The 20,629-nt window shown below is 42.2% G+C and overlaps 1 protein-coding gene across 1 annotated transcript; it reads left to right on the top strand.

The window, feature by feature from the left end:
- The first annotated feature begins 13,101 nt into the window (after positions 1–13,101).
- Positions 13,102–20,533, top strand: LOC129779219 (fatty acid synthase-like). The gene is made up of 6 exons (XM_055786571.1): positions 13,102–13,587; positions 13,662–15,620; positions 15,674–16,094; positions 16,156–18,312; positions 18,369–18,718; positions 18,780–20,533. Exons 1-6 carry the CDS (start codon positions 13,151–13,153, stop codon positions 20,461–20,463), a joined length of 7,008 nt encoding a protein of 2,335 aa, XP_055642546.1. The 5' UTR covers positions 13,102–13,150; the 3' UTR covers positions 20,464–20,533.
- Positions 20,534–20,629: the final 96 nt, after the last annotated feature.

Raw genomic sequence — 20,629 nt, 5'->3', positions numbered from 1 at the left:
AACGTTTTAAATAATCTCGAATTCTTGGGTCGTGCCTTGATAAAGTTGATTATCTTGATGCTTTCCTCCAAAACTTCCTTCAAAGATGGTGATATTTTCTTCATAGCAAGCGCATATCGATGAAGGATGCAGTGACTGCTACCACAGCTTTCCGTTGCCTTGAATTCTGGCAACGACACCAGCAGTCTTTCCAACCATAGCCTTTGCACCGTCTGTACATACATCAACACAATGTTCCCATGGAATATCATTCTTCGTAAAATAATCGTCAATCAGCTTAAAAATTTCAGCTCCCGTTGTAGCTGTCGGCAGTGGTTTGCAAAAAAGTAAATCTTCTTCAAAATATCCAGAAAATTGATATCGTACAAACACCATTAAAATAGCAAGGCCAGCTACATCTGTGGATTCATCAAGCTGCATCGCGAAATTCGATATTTTCAATCGAGACACCAAAGTGCTCTCAACATCTTCGGCCATGTCTCTAATACGCCGAGAGACCGTATTGTCTGACATGGAAATTGAATTTATCAATCCAACTGTTTTATCATCAATCATTAGACCGACGATATCCTGCATACATGGCTTGATCAAGTTTTCAGCAATAGTATGCGCTTCTCCCGCTTGTGCAACACGATAACTAACTATGTATGATGCAAGAACAGCCTTTTCATTATTTATTTTTGACAAATTCGTCATGTTTTCTTGAACCAATAACTCCTCACATTTACACTTTAATAACGAACTCGGTGTGCCTTCATACTCTGGATGCACATTTTCGAAATGTCGACGCATTTTTGCCGGAAACATTGTGCTGTTGGCAAACACCTTACCACAGATGACACACTGTGGCTTATTATCGCTGGTCTCAGTAAATCCCATTTCAATATATGATTCCTTATATTTCCGCTTTGCGACTTTTCTCACATTGGAATCATCATCTACTGGCCTGAAGTCCAGCTCAGTCTTTTGGATCTGCTGTAGATCCAGATCAACTTCCGCCGATGGAGGCTCTTCATTCAATTGTTGCGCATCAACATTTGTCCGGTCACTACTAATTCATGAAAGCATTTTCAGCAAACAGTTATTTTCTAGTCTTATTTATTCATACCTGCTTGTTGTATTTCTGGATGATCCAGGTCTAAAAAGCGTTTCTATTTTTAGCCAGTGGTCCATTGTGATTTCAATCACCGCGGATTTTTTTTCAACTGGAATTTGCAAAAACAAAAACAAATCCTGTTTGACGTTACCCAGCTGGGAACAGCTCTATTCGTTTTGGTGGTATTAAGCTTCGTACGAGTTCGGGGAGCGCAAAGATAATAATTAATTTCAGGCGTAATGGACCCACTTTGAACATCAAAGTTATGAATGAAAATTAACTTATCCGTATCAAATTAGTTTACTATGTGGATAGAAAACACTTTTTTTGCAGGTGATGACAAAATCTCATATGAATATTTTGTTTGAAGACAATTTTATATTCTATTGAAAACTTTTAGTGGAAATATAGAAAAAAATATAGGAAATATGTTAAGTTAGGATGAGGACAACGTGCATCAATTATATAAATAACGCAAAATATAAATTTTCATTCAAATTTTAGCAATTGAAAACTGCCTTCCGACTGGCCAATCTGATAGAGAGTAGTTTGTCTCGTAAAAACTGATGTTGTATCCAGATGTCGACACCGTACAGTTGTCATCACGGATTTCGATTGCGCTTGATTCAAGGTGGGTTTTCAAGTGGGAGCACTTGCTATAACTTTACGGAGCACAAATTTCCCGCGGAGCACCATTTGAAAACCCCTGCCCCAAACCAACTAATTTCATAACATCGGCTGAACGCTATTATGGCACGCCAAACTTCCCTGTATGCGACCTCCAACAACTAACAACAATAACATACCGCCCCGCTCGACGCTTGTTGTAGACAACAATAATGATAATAAATAAACATGTAAAATCATATGCGAACTTAGCTCGTAAGTTAGTTGGTAAGAGAAATATACTCTCGTAACAGACATCGACAAGTACACATCTCTTTTTTTTCCCAAAAAACAAAAAAAAATTTTTTCCTTGTGGTTCTTTATCGTTACATGCTTTCCCTTATTGGCTACTGAATGACTCACCACCTGCCGTTTCGATGTCATCTCTACGTCGTCTCGATGCCGTCTCTCCTGCTTGGTTCGCTGCAGCGTCCTTCCGTCGAGCTGCCTACTGGACTGCTTCCTTTTTCTCTGCGGTCGATTAGCAGCTAAACCTAGTTAGTTGGTTTGGGGGATTTCCGTAAGGAAATCAAAAGTTGCTGACGAATGTAAATGTTGTTAGATATGGTATGCGGAAAAGTGGTTATGTATAAGAATGCGGAATTGAGGATAAGAAAGAATGAGGGTCAGGATGTTTTGTGTTTAATTGGAATTGAGGTTAGTTAGTATGCTACAGAAGGCATGGTTTGCCGTGAAGGACATTCCGCTTCTTGGATGACCTGCTGGCAGTCGATTGCAATCCCATAGAGAACCTATGGAGAATCTTGGCCGGGATGGTCCATGCAAACGGATGACAATTTGACAACATTTCCAGTCTCAAGGCAGTTAATCAGGAATGTTGGGCTAAAATCAATATAGCAACACTAAATATTAGATACCGATTGGACTCGAAATTTGCCGCACAAATTTTCTTTTATTGAAATTTTAGGATGCGGCTAAACGAATGTATACCACTGTATAACTAAGGTAACGTAAAAAAATGGTTGATTTAAATCAAAACCAACTTTTATCGTGGAACTATAGTAATTTTTTCTATATTCGAATCAAATAACATTACATTAGAAAACATTTAACAATTCATTCTCATTCTCATGCTTTCCTCATTTAGTCAGATTCATTTAGTTCAGATTCATTCCGAAGTATCGACCATGAATTCAGAGAACTTCTGAATATTGATTTCTCTGCTTTTTACTGTAGTTATACTGCAGATTCTAGAGACAACATATAAACGATCAAAAGATTTTCGCAAAACTATCAATGACAAAAACTTAAAATCTATAGCCTAGCCAGTATAAAAAATATCTAGACCAGTTTTCGAGAAAGCAAACATGTTCTGGGAGGATATATATAGGATATTTTTAAGCTGCGTGAAAGCGGTAAAAGATTGTAGAAAAAACTGTACATATCAAATTGAATAAATGCTAGTCTATCAATAAAAATAAGGGGTTTTGTTTTCTAAAAATCGACACGAACTTCCCGGAGAACCCAATATGAGCTATCCTGATTTCTTATGATTTCTATTTTCATTCATCCTTTTGAATTATAGTTGGTAACCCTGTGTATACCTAATAAATGTGATATCGGATTGATCATAGTGATTTATTTTTTCGTTGAAAAAAATCGCAACAATCTCATACTTTTTATGGTGTCTATCAGAGATGCCAACCTTCCTGATTTTTCAGGATTTCCCAGACTTTTTGGTACGTTCCCTGATATCCAGACAAAGACTCAATTTTGCTTGATTTTTCTGAAATGAACCTGATTTTTCCTGATTTTTGTACATTTTAATCTGAATATCTGAATGAAAATCATCTGTAATACTGTCGCTACTGTCATAATAGCCTTCATAAGGAAAACTGTCCGGTCCGCTCTTGAATAATTTTTAATCCTTCTTAATCCTATTATCTATCTATACAGAAGCCATTCGCGTTCTCGCAGACAAACTGTCGACATTTATTAAAACTTGAATTTGGCGTGGAAGAAAGATACTCGATCAGATTAGTACGCCTGGAGGCGGTTTAGAATAAAGGGTGTGTCACATCAAATTGCATCACGGAAAAAACGCTGTAGAAATTCGCCCAGTAGACCGATCCTTTTGAAAATTTTAGACAGTAAAATAAAAACTATTAAACAACTTTTGGCATTTTCTTTTTATTCATACTTCGAGCCCAAGCCCGTATGCTCGCACCTTCCTCTTTACCCCGTCCATAAGGTTCTGTACAACGTCAGGTTGTAGTTTTTTTTTAACAGAAATCCATTTTCTCTTGAAGTCCGTCTCCGATTTGGCAACTTTTGGGTTCTTCCGGAGGACCTGCTTCATAATCGCCCAATATTTCTCTATTGGGCGAAGCTCCGGCGCGTTGGGCGGGTTCATTTCCTTTGGCACGAAGGTGACCTCGTTGGCTTCGTACCACTCCAACACGTCCTTTGAATAGTGGCACGAAGCGAGGTCCGGCCCTCGTGCTGCTTCAATAGTGGTAGTAAGCGCTTCTGTAGGCATTCCTTAAGGTAAACCTGCCCGTTTACCGTGCCGGTCATCACGAAGAGGGCGCTCCGCTTTCCGCAAGAGCAGATCGCTTGCCACACCATGTACTTTTTGGCAAACTTGGATAGTTTCTGCTTGCGAATCTCCTCCGGAACGCTGAATTTGTCCTCTGCGGAGAAGAAAAACAGGCCCGGCAGCTGACGAAAGTCCGCTTTGACGTAGGTTTCGTCGTCCATTACCAGGCAATGCGGCTTCGTCAGCATTTCGGTGTACAGCTTCCGGGCTCGCGTCTTCCCCACCATGTTTTGCCTTTCGTCGCGGTTAGGAGCCTTCTGAACCTTGTATGTACGCAGGCCCTCCCGCTGCTTGGTCCGCTGGACGAATGAACTTGACAAATTCAGCTTTTTGGCGACATCCCGGACCGAACTTCTCGGATCACGTCTAAACTGCTTAACTACGCGCTTGTGATCTTTTTCACTGACGGAGCATCCATTTTTGCCGTTCTTCACCTTCCGGTCGATGGTTAGGTTCTCGAAGTATCGTTTTAGTACTCTGCTGACCGTGGATTGGACGATTCCCAGCATCTTACCGATGTCCCGATGTGACAACTCCGGATTCTCGAAATGAGTGCACAGGATTAATTCACGACGCTCTTTTTCGTTCGACGACATTTTTCCAAATTTACGAAAAATTGACAGTGAAGCATGGCCAACGTGATCTATACACTCTTATCTGATTATAAGCGAAAGCTGAAGATATAATTCCTAAAAATTAAATTTCTACAGCATTTTTTCCGTGATGCAATTTGATGTGACACACCCTTTAGTTATATTTTCAATTTAAAAAATAACATGATGTTTTTCAATGCTTAAAAACTACGTGTTCAATTCGGACTTAACCTCTTGTCTATGCATTTTGTGATTTTTCCATTAAAACTCATCATTTTATTATAACATTATTATTCAATACAGTTTTTGTTTAATATTTGTCACCATTTACGAAAAAGTGTTCCTCTATAAAGTAGAATCCACATTCGATATGGAGAAGGATATGAGGAAGGCATCGGGAGCAGTAGCTTTTTCGGTGAAATAATGTTCGTTTGCAGACTATCACAATCAAGTCGTATCATAGAAGGAATTGAGTCATTGAGAATTATGAATGTGAGTCATGAAGAATATTAATATTTCGTTTCGTTTCAATTTTGTGTTGCAATGTAATGCAGATCTCAATAAGTCTTCGCATAATCGCTGCCTCCTCCTATTTAATGAACGATCACTGTATGGGTAACACTTTCCTCGTTGCTTTGATTGAATCTTGCATGAAGATTGAGTGATGCATGCGATCTGGCATATGATTACCTCAGAGATCGAAATTCTCGCTCGGCTGCGCGATAAATATTCATTCAATCAATCTAGTTTTCGATGAACCGTATATTGTTGATATTTTCGTCTCTTCCTTTTCACCGAAAATTATTTTTCAAAGAGAAAGAGATGTCGAAAATCTCTACCTCGGAAGTTTAACGAGAATGCTTTTTTGTCTCTCATTTGGTACTGAAAATCTGGAGCGAAAAATCAAAGCTAACTTTACCAACATTAGTCTGTTAGAGCAGCGTCCAAACGATCTGCATTTGGACAGCGTGTGAATTGTACAAATATTAATCCATCTCATGTTCACTTCACGATGAAACCCAATATTGCCGCATGTTTTCAGCTGTGCTGAAGACAGGGATGGTAAAAAATCACATTCAACGATCAATGAATAAGTATAACCCTCTAGTCGGATGTTTTTAAATCACCCCCAGCAGGCGAGGCTCTTTTATTCTTCATATGTACACAGAGAGAATACTTGGAACGGTGAGCTACCAAGATCTCAAAAAAGCAATATGAGAGCGGAATCCCCACTGCTTGCACTCTCGAAGCATTACTTCTACTACTCAAGTTTTATCGTGAGTGCAAGCCACAAACGATTAATCCCATTCCATAGAGCGGATGATGAGTTCTTGATCGGAAAGTGTAACAAGAGACGATCAACTGAAATCTTACGACACTCATCGAGGGATTTTTAATTCTCTATTGCACAGACCACAGTGAGTGGCTGACTCAGTCTCGTGTCGATTTTATTTTGCTGTCGTCTCCCGCCCGATAAACTGCAGACGGGTAATGGATGCAATTGATTAATTTTATTACCAGCAGATTTGGGCGAATCTCATCCCGCCCAAAATCGTTTTTAGATTCCAATAATTCTGAACATTCACATTTCTCTCCAAATAATTTTACCAATAGTAATTCAATTAGTGACTTCACGAAACACCGTTCGAATTCGACTGAATTTCAGACCCTTTTTTATTTTGTGGATAAAACGGATCACATATTTGGTTAATTCAATTCTGTGTGGTTACGTTCTTCGTTGCGAATAAATGTAATGAAATAGTATGGACGTATGATATTCATGTATCGTGGACTTCCGACATATGTGACAGTAGATTTATCGAACGACTAATGTTTTTTTATATCCCTTCAAACTTGTTGCATCTCTCAAGTGCACATACTGCTTTGACCGCAGATTTGCATGGTTGAATCTGGTTAATTTTAGGTATTCAGTCTTCATATTGTCGAATGAATACTGTTGGAACAATAGGTATCGCAGCAAATGATTATCAACATCCTACCTTATCATCAAACGGTATGCGAATAATTTCAGTGAACTGACGGCATTGGAATATATGCTTTGTGAGGACCACACAATTACTATCAGAGCGAATAAACGTCTGACTGGAAGTCATGAACATCAATTCAATGTGCCCAAGATAAATATATCCTTTGAAGGTCATTAACCTTTCTAAAGATGGTCAGATGGAATATATTCCAATGTCGTCTGGAATAACCTGTCCTACACCTTATGATCGTAATATTGTTTTTGCTATTATTCTGATGTTTCATAACACGGCACTCTATTGATTATTCGCCGAAAATGAATAAAAAATATCCTTGAAGTTAGCCTACGGTTTTAGTAGCAGTGCAATATGGTGAGCCAGTCTCAGGATAAGAAAACATTTAAAAATAAAGCTTTTTTTTTGAATGAATCAATAGTAAAACAAAACGTCAAAAAATTTCTCAGCTTTGTGATAGCAGGTAATCATTATCCATTTGAGTTGTATGAGTATTCCATCCCCCCACAAACTGTGGATAGTCTATCTGCATACAAATTATGTAGAGTGCCACAATCCAAAAAAATTATGAGCAAATATTTACGTGCTTAAACAAAAAAACACATGTTGACATATTTGCGCTAATTTATGTTTTTTGATTAATTCAAGGTAATCAAGGTCATTTCTAGACACCAGTTTACTCGGCCCCGAAAAAAGTGGTCTGTATTTGGGCAGGCGGAAAAATATATCTCGCAAGACCACGTGTTCGATGTCGTAATAGCCTTGGCCAATAACGCATTTACATTAACTCATAAAATTAGTGATTTGAGGGGGATTATTGTTTGTAGTCTCTTGATTAATTTAAACACCATCTGAGAAATCCTCTGTGAAACATGAAACATTAAAGTCGTCCTATCTGCTGTAGCGCATTTTTTATTTTACCCAGTTGCATCGAAGTAAACGCGCTCGGAAAGAAAAATTGAACGCCCGGACGAGAGAGCGAGAATCGTACGTCATAGAGACACTCATTCCCATGGAGCAAAGTCTTGTTAGGAGTTGAAAACAAAACGAGGAAGGAGAGTAACTCAATTATTCGAACTAGTTTCAGTCTAGCAATGCTTTGGTCAACTCAGAGTTACCAAGGGAAAATCATTTGGTTATGATGGGTGAGGATTAATAGTTAGTCGCAGTTTGCACAGATTGCGATCTGTGCAGTTTGCGATTAATCGTAAATCACATCATGCTCCCTTGTTTTCCATCCTTGGCTGAAGAAGTGAAAAACCATTATCGGCATCAAGGAGTCACTGAAAACGAAACCATTTTTCGGCAATCATAACTCACCGAAAAATAAAAATCGGCTTTGCGTTTCTCGCGAGCATCGAAGTGAGCGTATAAAATTCTCTCGCCTCCTATATTTTCAGCTATGTTTCTCTGTGGGTGAAAATGGATGTTTTTCGTCTCAAATCGGCGAGCATTTCGATCCCTGGATTACTTTAACATCTTGCCTATTTGTTAGATAGAACGAATTATTGCACGCAATTTTGTGTTACATACAACATTCATGGGAACGAAGTTGGAAGAAAGAATGCATAATACATGATTTACCTTCGCATCCGCTCGTTAAAAATACCCCTTCTATTTGTTAAATTGCTCTCTTGTTTTATTATTTTCACTGTTGATGTCTCAGGCGAAAAAAATAGTGGATAAATTTGCCGTCTAATGGTATATATTATAACATACATCGTAAGAACGATTTTGCGTAATATGCATTTGAAAACTCTTAATAAACGTTACATTTTTCGTAGAGTGACCCCCCTATATAGAAATCAAAGACATAGTCAAAAAAAATCACATTGAAAATATTATTCGAAACTATTCGCGTTCCAGTCGCAAAATGCATCTCACCAATCAATCGCCTCTTTCCGAGGTCAATTATACAGTAGAATCCGTCTGTTATGACACCGCTTATATCAGCCTACCGCCTATTATAACGTAATTACACAAGTTTGGTTTTCATATAAAATTCTTTGTGAAAATGTCGGATATAATGACTGATTACAAAATATATTTGCGTGGTTATGGACAACGAAACGTACAGCCTGACTGTTCTCGATCAAATTACGGGGCAGAAATTTCTTACTTCGATTGGTCGGAAGTTGAAATTCCCCAGAAGAAGTTCGGGACATGAAGACACATGAAATATTTCTTTTACGCAGACCATTACGGAGAGCAAATGCAGTCCAAGTCAGGTTATAAGTAACCGATCTGAACCATTGGCTTATAAAGAGTCCAAATTATTTGTCTTTTTTTTTATATTGAGTTTCGAATAACAATCATTGTGTGTGTTTTGAGTAGCAAATGTAGTGATTACAAACTACTTACGGGGTTGTTTAGAATGTATCGGTGAGATGTATGAGCTCCAGTGCAGACAAGTAGGAGCCTCGCGATTTGCCCGATTGGCAGCAGCTATCTCGTTTGGCGAGTGATTGTGAATTTTGTACGAAAACCTTTAAACTTTTGAGCAGAGTTTGGATCAAGCTGAAATTATTAGACACTTTTTTGCGCACCAAAACTTACTAGGGAAACATTGTTACGATATGTTAACGGACGACCGGTGTGTTGCTAGAACAATATTTAGCAGGGCCACACCATCACAGCGGAGGCTGGTGAAGCTGGAAGCAAGGGGACCACAGACAGATGGGGTAGCCTCTATCCCGGATCTTCTTGTCATTACCTGATGGAAGGTGCGAACTGGAGACATTCGAACGGACAGGACCGGGAAGATCCCTGAGAGTTCAGGATGCATTCAAAGTAGGAAGATAGAAATACCCCTTCAACTATGATGCGCAGTGATCGTGCCTAAGTTGCCACTAGAGAATCTTATAACGCGTTCACATTAGTGATGTATTCAGGTGAATAAATACCACGAGATTTGTAGAAATCGCATTGACCGTTTACAATAGCGCGAGAGTTGTATAATGATGTATAATGAATTCATCAATTCCTTCATGCATTTTGAAGTTATGGTAAATGTATGATCCGTTTACATATACCCTATTATCAGAAAGCACCGGGAACTTTTCAAATAAAACAAAATAGAGTTAAATTTCAGGCAAATTTATTTTATCTACTTCAAAATATGATCCATCTGACACAACACACATGTGCCAACGCTTGAACCAGTCATCCATGAATCCCTTGGACTTTAGTTCCCTCGTTGCCTTCTCTTTGATCTCTTCGATCGACTGAAATCCATTTCCTCGAAGTGGCAACTTCAACTTGGGAAAAAAAGTCGCACGAACTACGTCTAACCGGAGTATATCGGGATGAAATGAAAACCTAAACACAGAACATGCAGGAAAAAATGAAAGATTCCCAATGCTTATAACTCGAACATTTCTTAATGGATCGGAAAGATGTTTGAATCAATTGATAGGAAATATTTCTACGCGTCTATCACAATTAGTAAAATGTTATTAAACATTAGATAAATTATTGAATAACTGTAAAATGTCAAGCGTTATCTAAACGCCCTAACTGCCAAGTTTTAATTGGTCCGATGTACGGTTTCCCCAACACGGACTTCAAAATCAATGTACCTGTGGAAATCTGCTATGCAAATATATATATATATGCAAGTAGGAGGTATTTTTGTTCCCATCGTGCAATGCTTCACTAACACTGACTTCAAAATCAATGTGCCTGGGGGAATCCGCTTTGTAAGTACATGCAAGCCAGTGGTATTTTTGTTCCCATCGAGCTTTGTTTCTCTAACACGGAGGAATCCGCTTTGCAAATACATGCACGTTGGGGGTTTATCGAAATGTGTTTCAAAACAAAGATGCCTGGGGGAATCCACATTGCAAACATATGCAAGCTGCGAGTTCTTTTGTACTCGCTTGCTTTCTGAAGACTGGAATATGGTTCCCTAAAACGTACTTCTAAACTGAGAAGCCTGGGAAAATCGTACTTTCAGATATTAGAAGGTGAATGAACTTTCGCGGTTCGAGAAGTACAAAAACATGAGAGATGCAATAATTTTAGAGGGAAATGTAAAATACACTGATCGTTTGACAATTCTTCCGTTCACATATTTTGGTAGTCCTAGGTATCATATTAAACGTAAAAGGACGATCATCAAATTTACTTGTAACGAAGAATATCATCTATTACAAAGCATGAATTGATCTTGATCTTACATGGTAACTGTTCAATTTTTTTACTTACAAAGCAAATATGTTGAATTCAATAAAATTCGAGAATTGTTTTATTCAATAGATAATTTAATCAATACAATACAAATGCTTACTAGGGGGGTCTTCGTAGTCACTTGGTTATGCGTTCGCTTACTAAGCAACCGATCGTGAGTTCAAACTTAGGGCCCTCAATTGACCATCTTTGTGTTGTTATAGAATAACTACGTCCACGCAACCATCATCAGCGATAGAGATCGATCCACGGTGGAACAAAGATCGATTCATCCATACAACTGCTCTGCAAGAAACATCGGGCTGCTATTCTATAAATAACCCAACAATGATCAATATCATTTGTCTCCGCTGTCCGGTCTACTGAACAATGGAAGAACAGAAAGAATACCCTTACGTCTAAATGGCTACTATTGTGTAATTTACCAGAATGTAATGGAACAGAAAACCTAACGCCTAAATGGCTACTACTACTGTGTAATTTACAATTTATAGAAACACAAACATATGTACATGTACACGATTAAAACCCGGCTCTGTTACAGCTAAAATGCTAATGAGCCTAATAAATAAATAAATAAATGGGATAAAAAAAATGCTTACTAAGACAACGTCCCTCGTCAACTTTGCGGTTATATCGTAGACATAACCCACTCATTCTATTTACTCGATCAAGCGATCAAGAATAACGGGGATGTCGAACCACGCGAGATGTCGGATTTTCAAATGATATAAGATTTCTGAATATTATTTTCCCACGGCCGGGAGCATATGTTTGTTTTTCGTATCATATATCCTATGAATAGTTACATTTGGTTGATATAGTACAAAATTGTTGCATATTTTGCAAAAGATTATATTTTTTCTTGTCATGAAAATGTATGTACTGTGAGTACATCATGTGCAAGTGTATTTTCAAATATTATTGGCAACTTTTTAGAATTGATCAATCAGCAGCTGGTCCAAGTTTAACAGATAACTGGTCCGGGATTGACCCCACTGACCACAAAAACGCATTCAATGTCCCATGAGTACGAGTGAAAGAAAGAGAGAATGAGTCGTCTAACTTATTTCGGTGGATTTACTCACCTAAAGTAGAAATGCGGTCTATTTTAGTGATTTCTGACTAATGAGAAGTTCTCCAGCGTTTATATATGCAGAATTTATTTCACGAATAATTATATATACCTCCAACAAGTGTATAAGATATATTCTCAACCGTTTACTTCTATTTTCACGTGAAATGATCTATATATAGCTATAGATACCCCTCATGAAAACATGTCTTTACTGAGATTTATAACGCCGTATTTTGTTTCGGCAAGTGTTTTATCTGCGGTAGAGGGTGGTGGAATGAAACATTTCATTATCAAGGAATTGAAGAACAGCCGAGAGGTACACGTTACTCTCTGTTGGATCCCGGGTCACATCGGTACCCCATGGTCATCCATTACCAGTATTTGCATACTAATTAACAATCTCATGAGAGCGAACCGATAAAAGTATACAGAATAATCACTAAAATACAAGTTGTTTGGTCTCATTTTAAAATTATCGATAGTCATTCTTTATTGAAAACCATTATTAGGTAATTATGTTTTGAAAATCTTAAGCTCTTGATATAATGCTATATTGAATGTGAAACAAACTAATGCAAACGAACTAAAATCCCATTAAATGAAAGTACCAAAAATAATGTCTTGGATGATAAAATAATAATTCCCATGATGTAGTCATGATGACATTAATTTGTGATTAAACTGAACACAATTCCAATGACCTATGCAATCGGAATCGATTTATAGATCTTTGAACGGTGCACACTAATGACACCAACCGATAGCTGTAATAAAGTGCACTCGAAGAATCAGCCTGTTGTGTGCATATTATAATTTCAAATTGGATGCACATGGCTCCCGGGTCGTTTCAGTTCAAATCGTATCCCTGGCACTATATATTGAGCGCCGTTAACTGTTTCACCGTTTTATCATCTAGCATTGATTCAGTTGTGTGCGCCATCAATTTGTGTCAGCTATCCTATCCTTAAGATGCCATCATCTTATGACGTACTGTCGGTTGGAACGGGCGAGACGGTTGTGCTGGCGGGAATCTCCGGGCGATTCCCCCAGACGGACAATATGCGGGACTTTGCGCGCAATCTGTACGAGAAGCGCGATCTGGTGGACGATCGGGAGCTACGATGGAAACACATAATGCCGGATGTGCCCAAGCGGACGGGGAAGGTCAACAATCTGGACCGGTTTGATTGGGAGTTTTTCGGAGTAGATCGGCTGCAGCGAGATACGATGGATCCGCAGCAGCGGATGCTGATCGAGCACACGTACGAGGCCATCCTGGATGCGGGTGTGAATCCGGAGAGTATTCGGGGCTCCCGAACGGGAGTGTTTTGTGGGATTTGCTTCTCGGAGACGGAAGTGAGAATGTACTACAAGGCGTGTCCCCCGGATGGGTTGGGGCTTCTAGGGTGAGAAGGGTTTTGGGATTTGTGTTTGGGGGTGGTCAAGTTTACTAATGGATACTTTTTTTTTGCATTTTTAGCTGTGCCAAATCACAGATGGCGAATCGGGTATCCTACATGATGGATTTCAAAGGTCCCTCGTTCGTAGTTGATACGGCGTGTAGCAGTTCGATGTATGCACTGGATATCGCCTACAGAAGTATGATGAACGGAGAGTGTGATGCAGCGATTGTCATGGGGTGTAACCTTACGTTGCATCCGTACATAACCTATCAGTTCGCCCTGTTGGGCGTGCTTTCGAAAGACGGTTACTGTCGACCTTTCGATAAAGACGCCACTGGTTATTCACGGTCGGAAGCTGCTTGTGCCGTGTTTTTGCAGAAGGCAAAGGACGCCAAACGAATCTACAGCTATCTTGTTCACTCGAAAACAAATTGTGATGGGTTCAAGCCGGAAGGCATCACTTATCCTTCGGGCATGCTTCAGCAGCAGCTGTTGAATGAATTTTACAGCGAAGTTGGGATCGCTCCAAAAGATGTTGACTATGTGGAAGCCCATAGCACCGGGACGTTTGTCGGTGATCCGGAAGAGTGCGAAGCGATAGACAAGGTATATTGTGCTGGGCGTAAGCGCCCACTGCCGGTTGGTTCGGTTAAATCCAGCATTGGTCATTCGGAGGCTTCGGCGGGTGTATGCTCGATCGCGAAATGCATCATAGCAATGGAGAATGGAATAATCCCACCAAATATTCACTACGTAGAGCCTAAACCAACCATTGAGTCGTTGGTGAAAGGTCGATTGAAGGTAATTGTTGAAGCCACTCCACTGGACGGACCGCTGGTCGCTATCAATTGTTTTGGATTCGGAGGAGCCAATGCTCATGCGCTGTTGTGTCGCAACTTGAAGGAGAAGAAAAACCACGGTCTACCGGGCGATGACATTCCAAGGCTTGCGGTATGGTCTGGGCGGACGAAAGAGGCGGTAGTGACCATGCTGCAGGATGTTGCTAAGCGACCACTGGATACCGAATTTTTTGCACTGCTATACAACATCCAAAAACAGGCTACGCCTGGCCACCGATATCGAGGATTTGGTGTCTATCGAAAGAATGATGATAGGCCTTCGATTCCGTTGAAAACATGCGTCGATCGGATCCAATTGGATGTACTTCCGCTGACTGCCGTTTTCGGGGGCATCAACGTTCATTGGAGAGAGGATCTGGATAGCTTGGGACGATTTCCACAAGTAGAACTCACATTTGCTAGGTGCAATCAGGTATTGAACACACTGAAGTTCGATTTGAGCAAAGAAGGGCCCAATGAAGTTTTGTATAATATGGTTGGAACGACCGTACTGCAGCTGGCGTTGGTCGATCTACTAAGCTCGATCGGTGTTGAGTTTGACTTTTATGCGGGTCATTCAGTAGGTCAAATCACCTGTGGGTACATCGATCTTTGTTTGAACCTGGAACAGGCTATCAAGTTGGCTTTCTTGCATGGATTGATACACTCCGACTGTAGAGTAAGCCAAGATGCGGTCGGGTTTGTGAAAATGAACTCCAAGCTTGATCGGATTCCCATATGTAACGTAGTGAAAGATGAGGAATCTACATTTGGAGTGTTTGGAGGTGATAAACGAACCATAGCCGACCAACTGCACTCTCTTGCTTCCAGTGGTCTTTTTGTGGGGGAGCTACCGTTCCAGATCTTGCGTTGTGGGTCATCCAAATATCGCACGCTTGTTGCCAACCTGCAACGATCGGTTCATGAAGTGCTCCCCAGAACGTTTGTGACGACTTCCAAGTGGATTACTGCCAAGATGCTGCCAACGCATTCATTGTTCCATTCGCCCACTATCCATGAACCTGCATCGGTCGTTAATTTGCTCACAAAAATACCCAGACGTACTTACATCTTAGAGCTTGGCACTAGAGGATCCTGTGAGAAGGTGTTGAGCATTCTCAATCGAAACTCAAGTTTCATTCATCCGGATCTGGAGTTTTCCGATGCGATTGGGAAGTTACTCAGCACAGTCGGACGGTAAGTTTCCTACGTGCTTCAGAACAATCTGATGACCGATGAGTTCATTCCAGGTTACATCTGACCGGTCAAACCCTCCACATCGATAAACTTTACCCGGCGGTTCAGTTTCCGGTCTCGCGAGGGACCACTATGATCTCTCCCTTGATCCGCTGGGATCACCTGGAGTCGGCCCATGTAGTGAAGTACAGCTGGGATGAAACCGACAAATCGGGCATCTTGAGCTTCAAGATAAATTTGTCCGATCAAAACTACAAATTCGTGGCGGGCCACTGTATCGATGGGCGAATTCTGTTTCCTGCCACCGGTTATCTACAACTTGTTTGGGAGCTGCTGTCATATCTAGCCCATCGGGAGCTATCGGATTACGCGCTGGAGTTTGAGGAAGTGCGATTCCTGCGGGCGACCACAATCACCGCAGGTCAATCAGTGAGGCTGCTTGTCGTGATCCAGGATGTGTCTGGGTTTTTCGAGGTATTGTGGTTTCCACAGAATCGAGCGCTCGGTTATTTTGACGGGTTTGATTCCTTTTTAGATATTGGAGGGCGATACGGTAGTGGTGACTGGCTACGCACGTTCTCTGAGCACTCCCGATAAGGGATCATCTGCCAGTTCTCCTGAGGGCACAAATACGGCTGTCAATCTACCAACCAAAGATTTCTACAAAGAACTACGGCTACGGGGCTATCATTACACGGGACTTTTCAAGTCTGTGTTGAACGCTCGATCTGATGGAGCTCAGGCAAGAATTCAGTGGAATGGAAACTGGGTAGCATTTTTGGATTGTATGCTGCAGGTCGGAATCATTGCGGTTGATACACGATCTCTCATGGTGCCGACTGAAATAGACAAAATCACAATTGCCCCGAAGGTTCATCTATCACTGATGGAACGAGACGCTGAGGAACGCGACTTCTACACCATGAACTATTGCTCGAATACAAATGTATCCACCTGTGGAGGAATAACGATATCGAATCCACGTGTGAGCATCATTGGAAGAAGGAATCCTCCAGGTTTTCCAGTACTTGAAACGTACCACTTCGTCCCGTATCGCTCCGAGGGAAATGTTACAGCGAAGGAAGCCATAAGAATGTGTGTCCAGCTGGCGCTGGAGAATGTTCCCACCCTATCGGTGTATGTCGCAGAAGTACACAACGAACGCCTCCCGCCGGTGGTACATTGGTTTGGGGAGGCTGTTGCGGATCTACCGTTGGTAAAATCCAACCTTACTTTGTTATCGAACTTAACGCTGGAGCTGGACAATGTCGAGGTCAAAAACGATACCTTAGCTGACCACACAAACCTGCTGTTTCTGGTCACGAGTGGCAATCTGGATGACCAGAACTTCCAAAAAAGCATTGACGCATGCTTGGTGGATTGTGGATTCGTTCTCCTTCGTCAGAGCGTAGACTTCAGCGCGAAGAAGTTCATCTGTCCAGATAACTTGAATCTCCTAAGCACATACCGCGTGGATGACAGCGAATCCTTCGTCCTTTTCCAACGCAAGAGTAAGTCGTTCCACGAATCACCCATCTCAGTTCGGGTGCGTTCCAGTGACTTCAGCTGGTTGGGGGAGCTGAAGAAAGCGGTAAAGTTCCGCCCCGTTGTGTTGTACTCCCAGGAAGACTCAACATCTGGCATCATCGGGCTTGTGAACTGTATCCGGAAGGAGCCCAAGCTGCAGAGCGTTCGCTGCGTTTTCATTGACGACCCCGCAGCTCCTCCTTTTGACCTGAGCGAGCCATTCTATCAACGACAGCTGGATCTGGGACTGGCGGTGAACGTTTACAGGGGTGGCGCTTGGGGCAGCTATCGTCACGCGCTCTTGCGTAGTGTTGAGAAAACGGAACCAGTCCGGGGTCATTGTTACGCGAACTGTTTCACGAAGGGTGACCTCTCGTCGATGATGTGGTTCACAGGTGCGATGAATGAGCGGTCCAATGTGAGGAACAAAGCGCGTGCCATGTATTGCTCGTTGAACTTCCGCGATGCGATGGTTGTGACTGGCAGATTATCGTCGGATGTTCTGGCGTCCGATCGGCTCGACCAGGAGTGCGAGCTGGGCTTCGAGTTCGCGGGGGTTACCGAAGATGGCACAAGGGTCATGGGCGCTAAGCAGTCGGGTGCTCTGGCTACCTTGGTAGAGTATGATCCCCTGCTTACGTGGATCGTTCCCGAATCGTGGAGTCTGCAGGATGCCTGTACGGTTCCCATTGTGTATGGAACTGTTTTCATGGCATTCTTCATAAACGGAAGCATCCGCAAGGAACAGTCCATCTTGATCCATGCCGGTAGTGGAGGCGTTGGACTGGCGGCTATACAGGTGGCACTCGTGAATGGTTTGGAGGTGTTCACTACGGTCAGTACGGAGGAGAAAAAGACGTTCCTATTGCAGCGGTTTCCTTCGCTGCGGAAAGAAAACATTGGACATTCCAGAGATACTTCATTCGAGCAGCTGGTTAAAATTCGTACCAACGGTAGGGGCGTTGATTACGTGCTGAATTCATTAGCGGACGACAAACTGCAGGCGTCGATTCGCTGCCTTGGTAAGGGTGGCCATTTTCTGGAAATTGGAAAGTATGACATGGCTAGGAATACGAAACTTTCCATGCAACTATTCCGTAAGGGGCTTACGTTCAGCAGCATAATGTTGGATCTGTTGTTCAAAGGAGTGTCAACTATGAAGCAGGTGAGTTGTCACTTTAATGAATCGTTACGGGGTACATAAAAGGTACATACTTGTAGACCCTGCATACACTCGTCCGGAAAGGTCTGGCAGATGGGGCCATAAAGCCATTGAACACAACCGAGTTCAACGCATCGGAGTTGGAGAAAGCAATGCGTTTCTTGGCAAGCGGTAAACACACCGGAAAAATTTTGATAAAACTTCGCCAACATGAAAAGGATCTTGAGAGTTTACCCATTACGTATGTCCCCAGGGAGTATTGTAATCCAGAACAGGTCTGTGTAATCGTCGGGGGACTCGGTGGATTCGGATTGGAGTTGGCCGATTGGTTGATCATCAGAGGCTGCAGGAAACTCGTGCTGAGTTCCAGCAGGGGAGTGACGAAGCCATATCAGAAATACAGAATACAGTGAGTACATAGAATTGGTAAAATTCAACTCCATCTTCTCACATTTTATCATTTGTTCCAGACTTTGGAACAGCTACGGAGTCAAGACGATTGTATCAACGGCAGACGTAACCAACTTGGATGGCTGTCGCACCCTTCTACGATCCGCTACGGCCTTCGGAGTGGTATCATCAATCTTCAACCTCGCAGTGCAACTGCGTGATTCCATCCTGGATAACCAGACGGTGGAGAGTTTCATCGAATCCCTTGCACCGAAGGCGAAAGCCACCGAATATTTAGATAAGGCAAGCCGCGAGCTCTGTCCCCGGCTCAAGCAGTTTGTAGTCTTCAGCAGTGTTTCCTGCGGTCGAGGTAACGCAGGGCAGAGTAACTACGGCATGGCGAATTCGGTGATGGAACGGATTATCGAGCGGAGACGGGCGGATGGGTTCCCTGCGAAGGCAATCCAATGGGGTGCCATCGGAGAGGTTGGTTTGGTAGCCGACATGGCGGAGGATAAAGTTGACATGGAAATAGGGGGAACACTACAGCAACGGATTTCCTCCTGTCTCCAGGAGTTGGATCGATTGCTGGTCGGTGACGAGCCGATCGTTGCGAGCATGGTTGTGGCGGAGAAACGCGCAGGTAGTGGTTCCAAGAATATTATCGAAGCCGTTATGAACATTATGAGCATACGGGAGCTAAAGTCCGTTTCAATGGAAAGTACCCTGGCAGATATCGGAATGGATTCGCTAATGGCGGTGGAAATCAAGCAGCTCCTTGAGCGGGACTTCGATTTGATCCTGACGCCGCAGGAGCTACGAACACTCACATTCGCCAAGTTGCTAAAAATGGAAGATGAAAAGATGCATTCAGACCAGGAAGCGAAGAATAAAGACGGAGGCGTCACCATTGGGATGCAAATGCTGCTAAGAAACCTTGGTAATGAAGATAACAGCGGCAAAACGATTCTTCGGCTGGCGTCAGCCAGCGATCATGGTCGTCCTATCTTGATCATCCCTGGACTTGAGGGAGTGGCCGGAAATGTGTGGATCTCCATTGCGGCTAGAGTGAATGCACCAGTGCTTATGCTGCAGCTGATGGCCACCCTGGAGTGTGACAGTATTCCTGCGATCGTGGACTGCGTTATCGACGAGTTGTGCAGCACGGTTTTCAACCAAAACGAAGACTACGCGGTTGTAGGTTATTCTTTCGGATCTTTCGTAGCCATTGAGATAACAAAACGTCTACAGGCGAAGGGAATGCATGGAAAACTGTTACTACTGGACGGAGCCCCGAAATTTCTCAAAACGCTCTCCCTCAAACAGATGGGCGATAATCCATCCGACGAGGAAGTCCAGCGAGTTTTACTGTCCTTATTCCTCTCGATCGCATTCCCCAATCAACCTACGGATAAGATTCTCTCAACTATGGCTGTGTCCACCTTCAACGACCAGATCGAGAAACTGATTGAGTTGACCAAGGATGAAAATGCGTACACTCCAGATTATACGAGAAGAATGGTGAGAGCCCTGTTCAAAAGATTGAAGATGGCTGCCTTGTTCGAGCTGGAGGACAATCAACCGTTGGATCTGCCAATTATGCTGGTACGGCCGACTGAGCTGTCCTACGCGAATATTGAAGAAGATTACGGACTGTCCAATTACACGACCGGCGCGATCACGCTGCGGAGGATCGAAGGCAGTCACATGACGATGTTGGAAAATCCAGCTCTACCGGAGATTATAAATAGCTTCAATCTGTAGCGATAGAGTGTAACTGTGTTCATATATATGTTGCTATTCCAATAAATGATGTGCATAGCGCAAATCTTGCTCGGGTATTTGAGTGTCATTTTCGAGCGAATTATCTTATTAACGCCCACTAGCGCTTGAGATACCCATCTATCTGGCCGTGATTCGTTCAGTAGTG

The sequence above is a fragment of the Toxorhynchites rutilus genome, chromosome 3 (genome assembly GCF_029784135.1).
Source record: "Toxorhynchites rutilus septentrionalis strain SRP chromosome 3, ASM2978413v1, whole genome shotgun sequence".
NCBI lineage: Eukaryota > Metazoa > Arthropoda > Insecta > Diptera > Culicidae > Toxorhynchites > Toxorhynchites rutilus.
The sequence above is the reverse complement of the archived record's forward strand: the minus strand, read 5'-3'. Positions and strand labels throughout refer to the sequence as shown.

Excerpts from the sequence above, each read along its gene's own strand:
- LOC129779219 (XM_055786571.1), top strand. The coding sequence starts at position 13,151 with ATGCCATCATCTTATGACGTACTGTCGGTTGGAACGGGCGAGACGGTT. Across the intron at positions 13,588-13,661 it reads GATGGGTTGGGGCTTCTAGG|CTGTGCCAAATCACAGATGG; the intron begins GTGAGAAGGGTT and ends TTGCATTTTTAG. Across the intron at positions 16,095-16,155 it reads ATGTGTCTGGGTTTTTCGAG|ATATTGGAGGGCGATACGGT; the intron begins GTATTGTGGTTT and ends ATTCCTTTTTAG.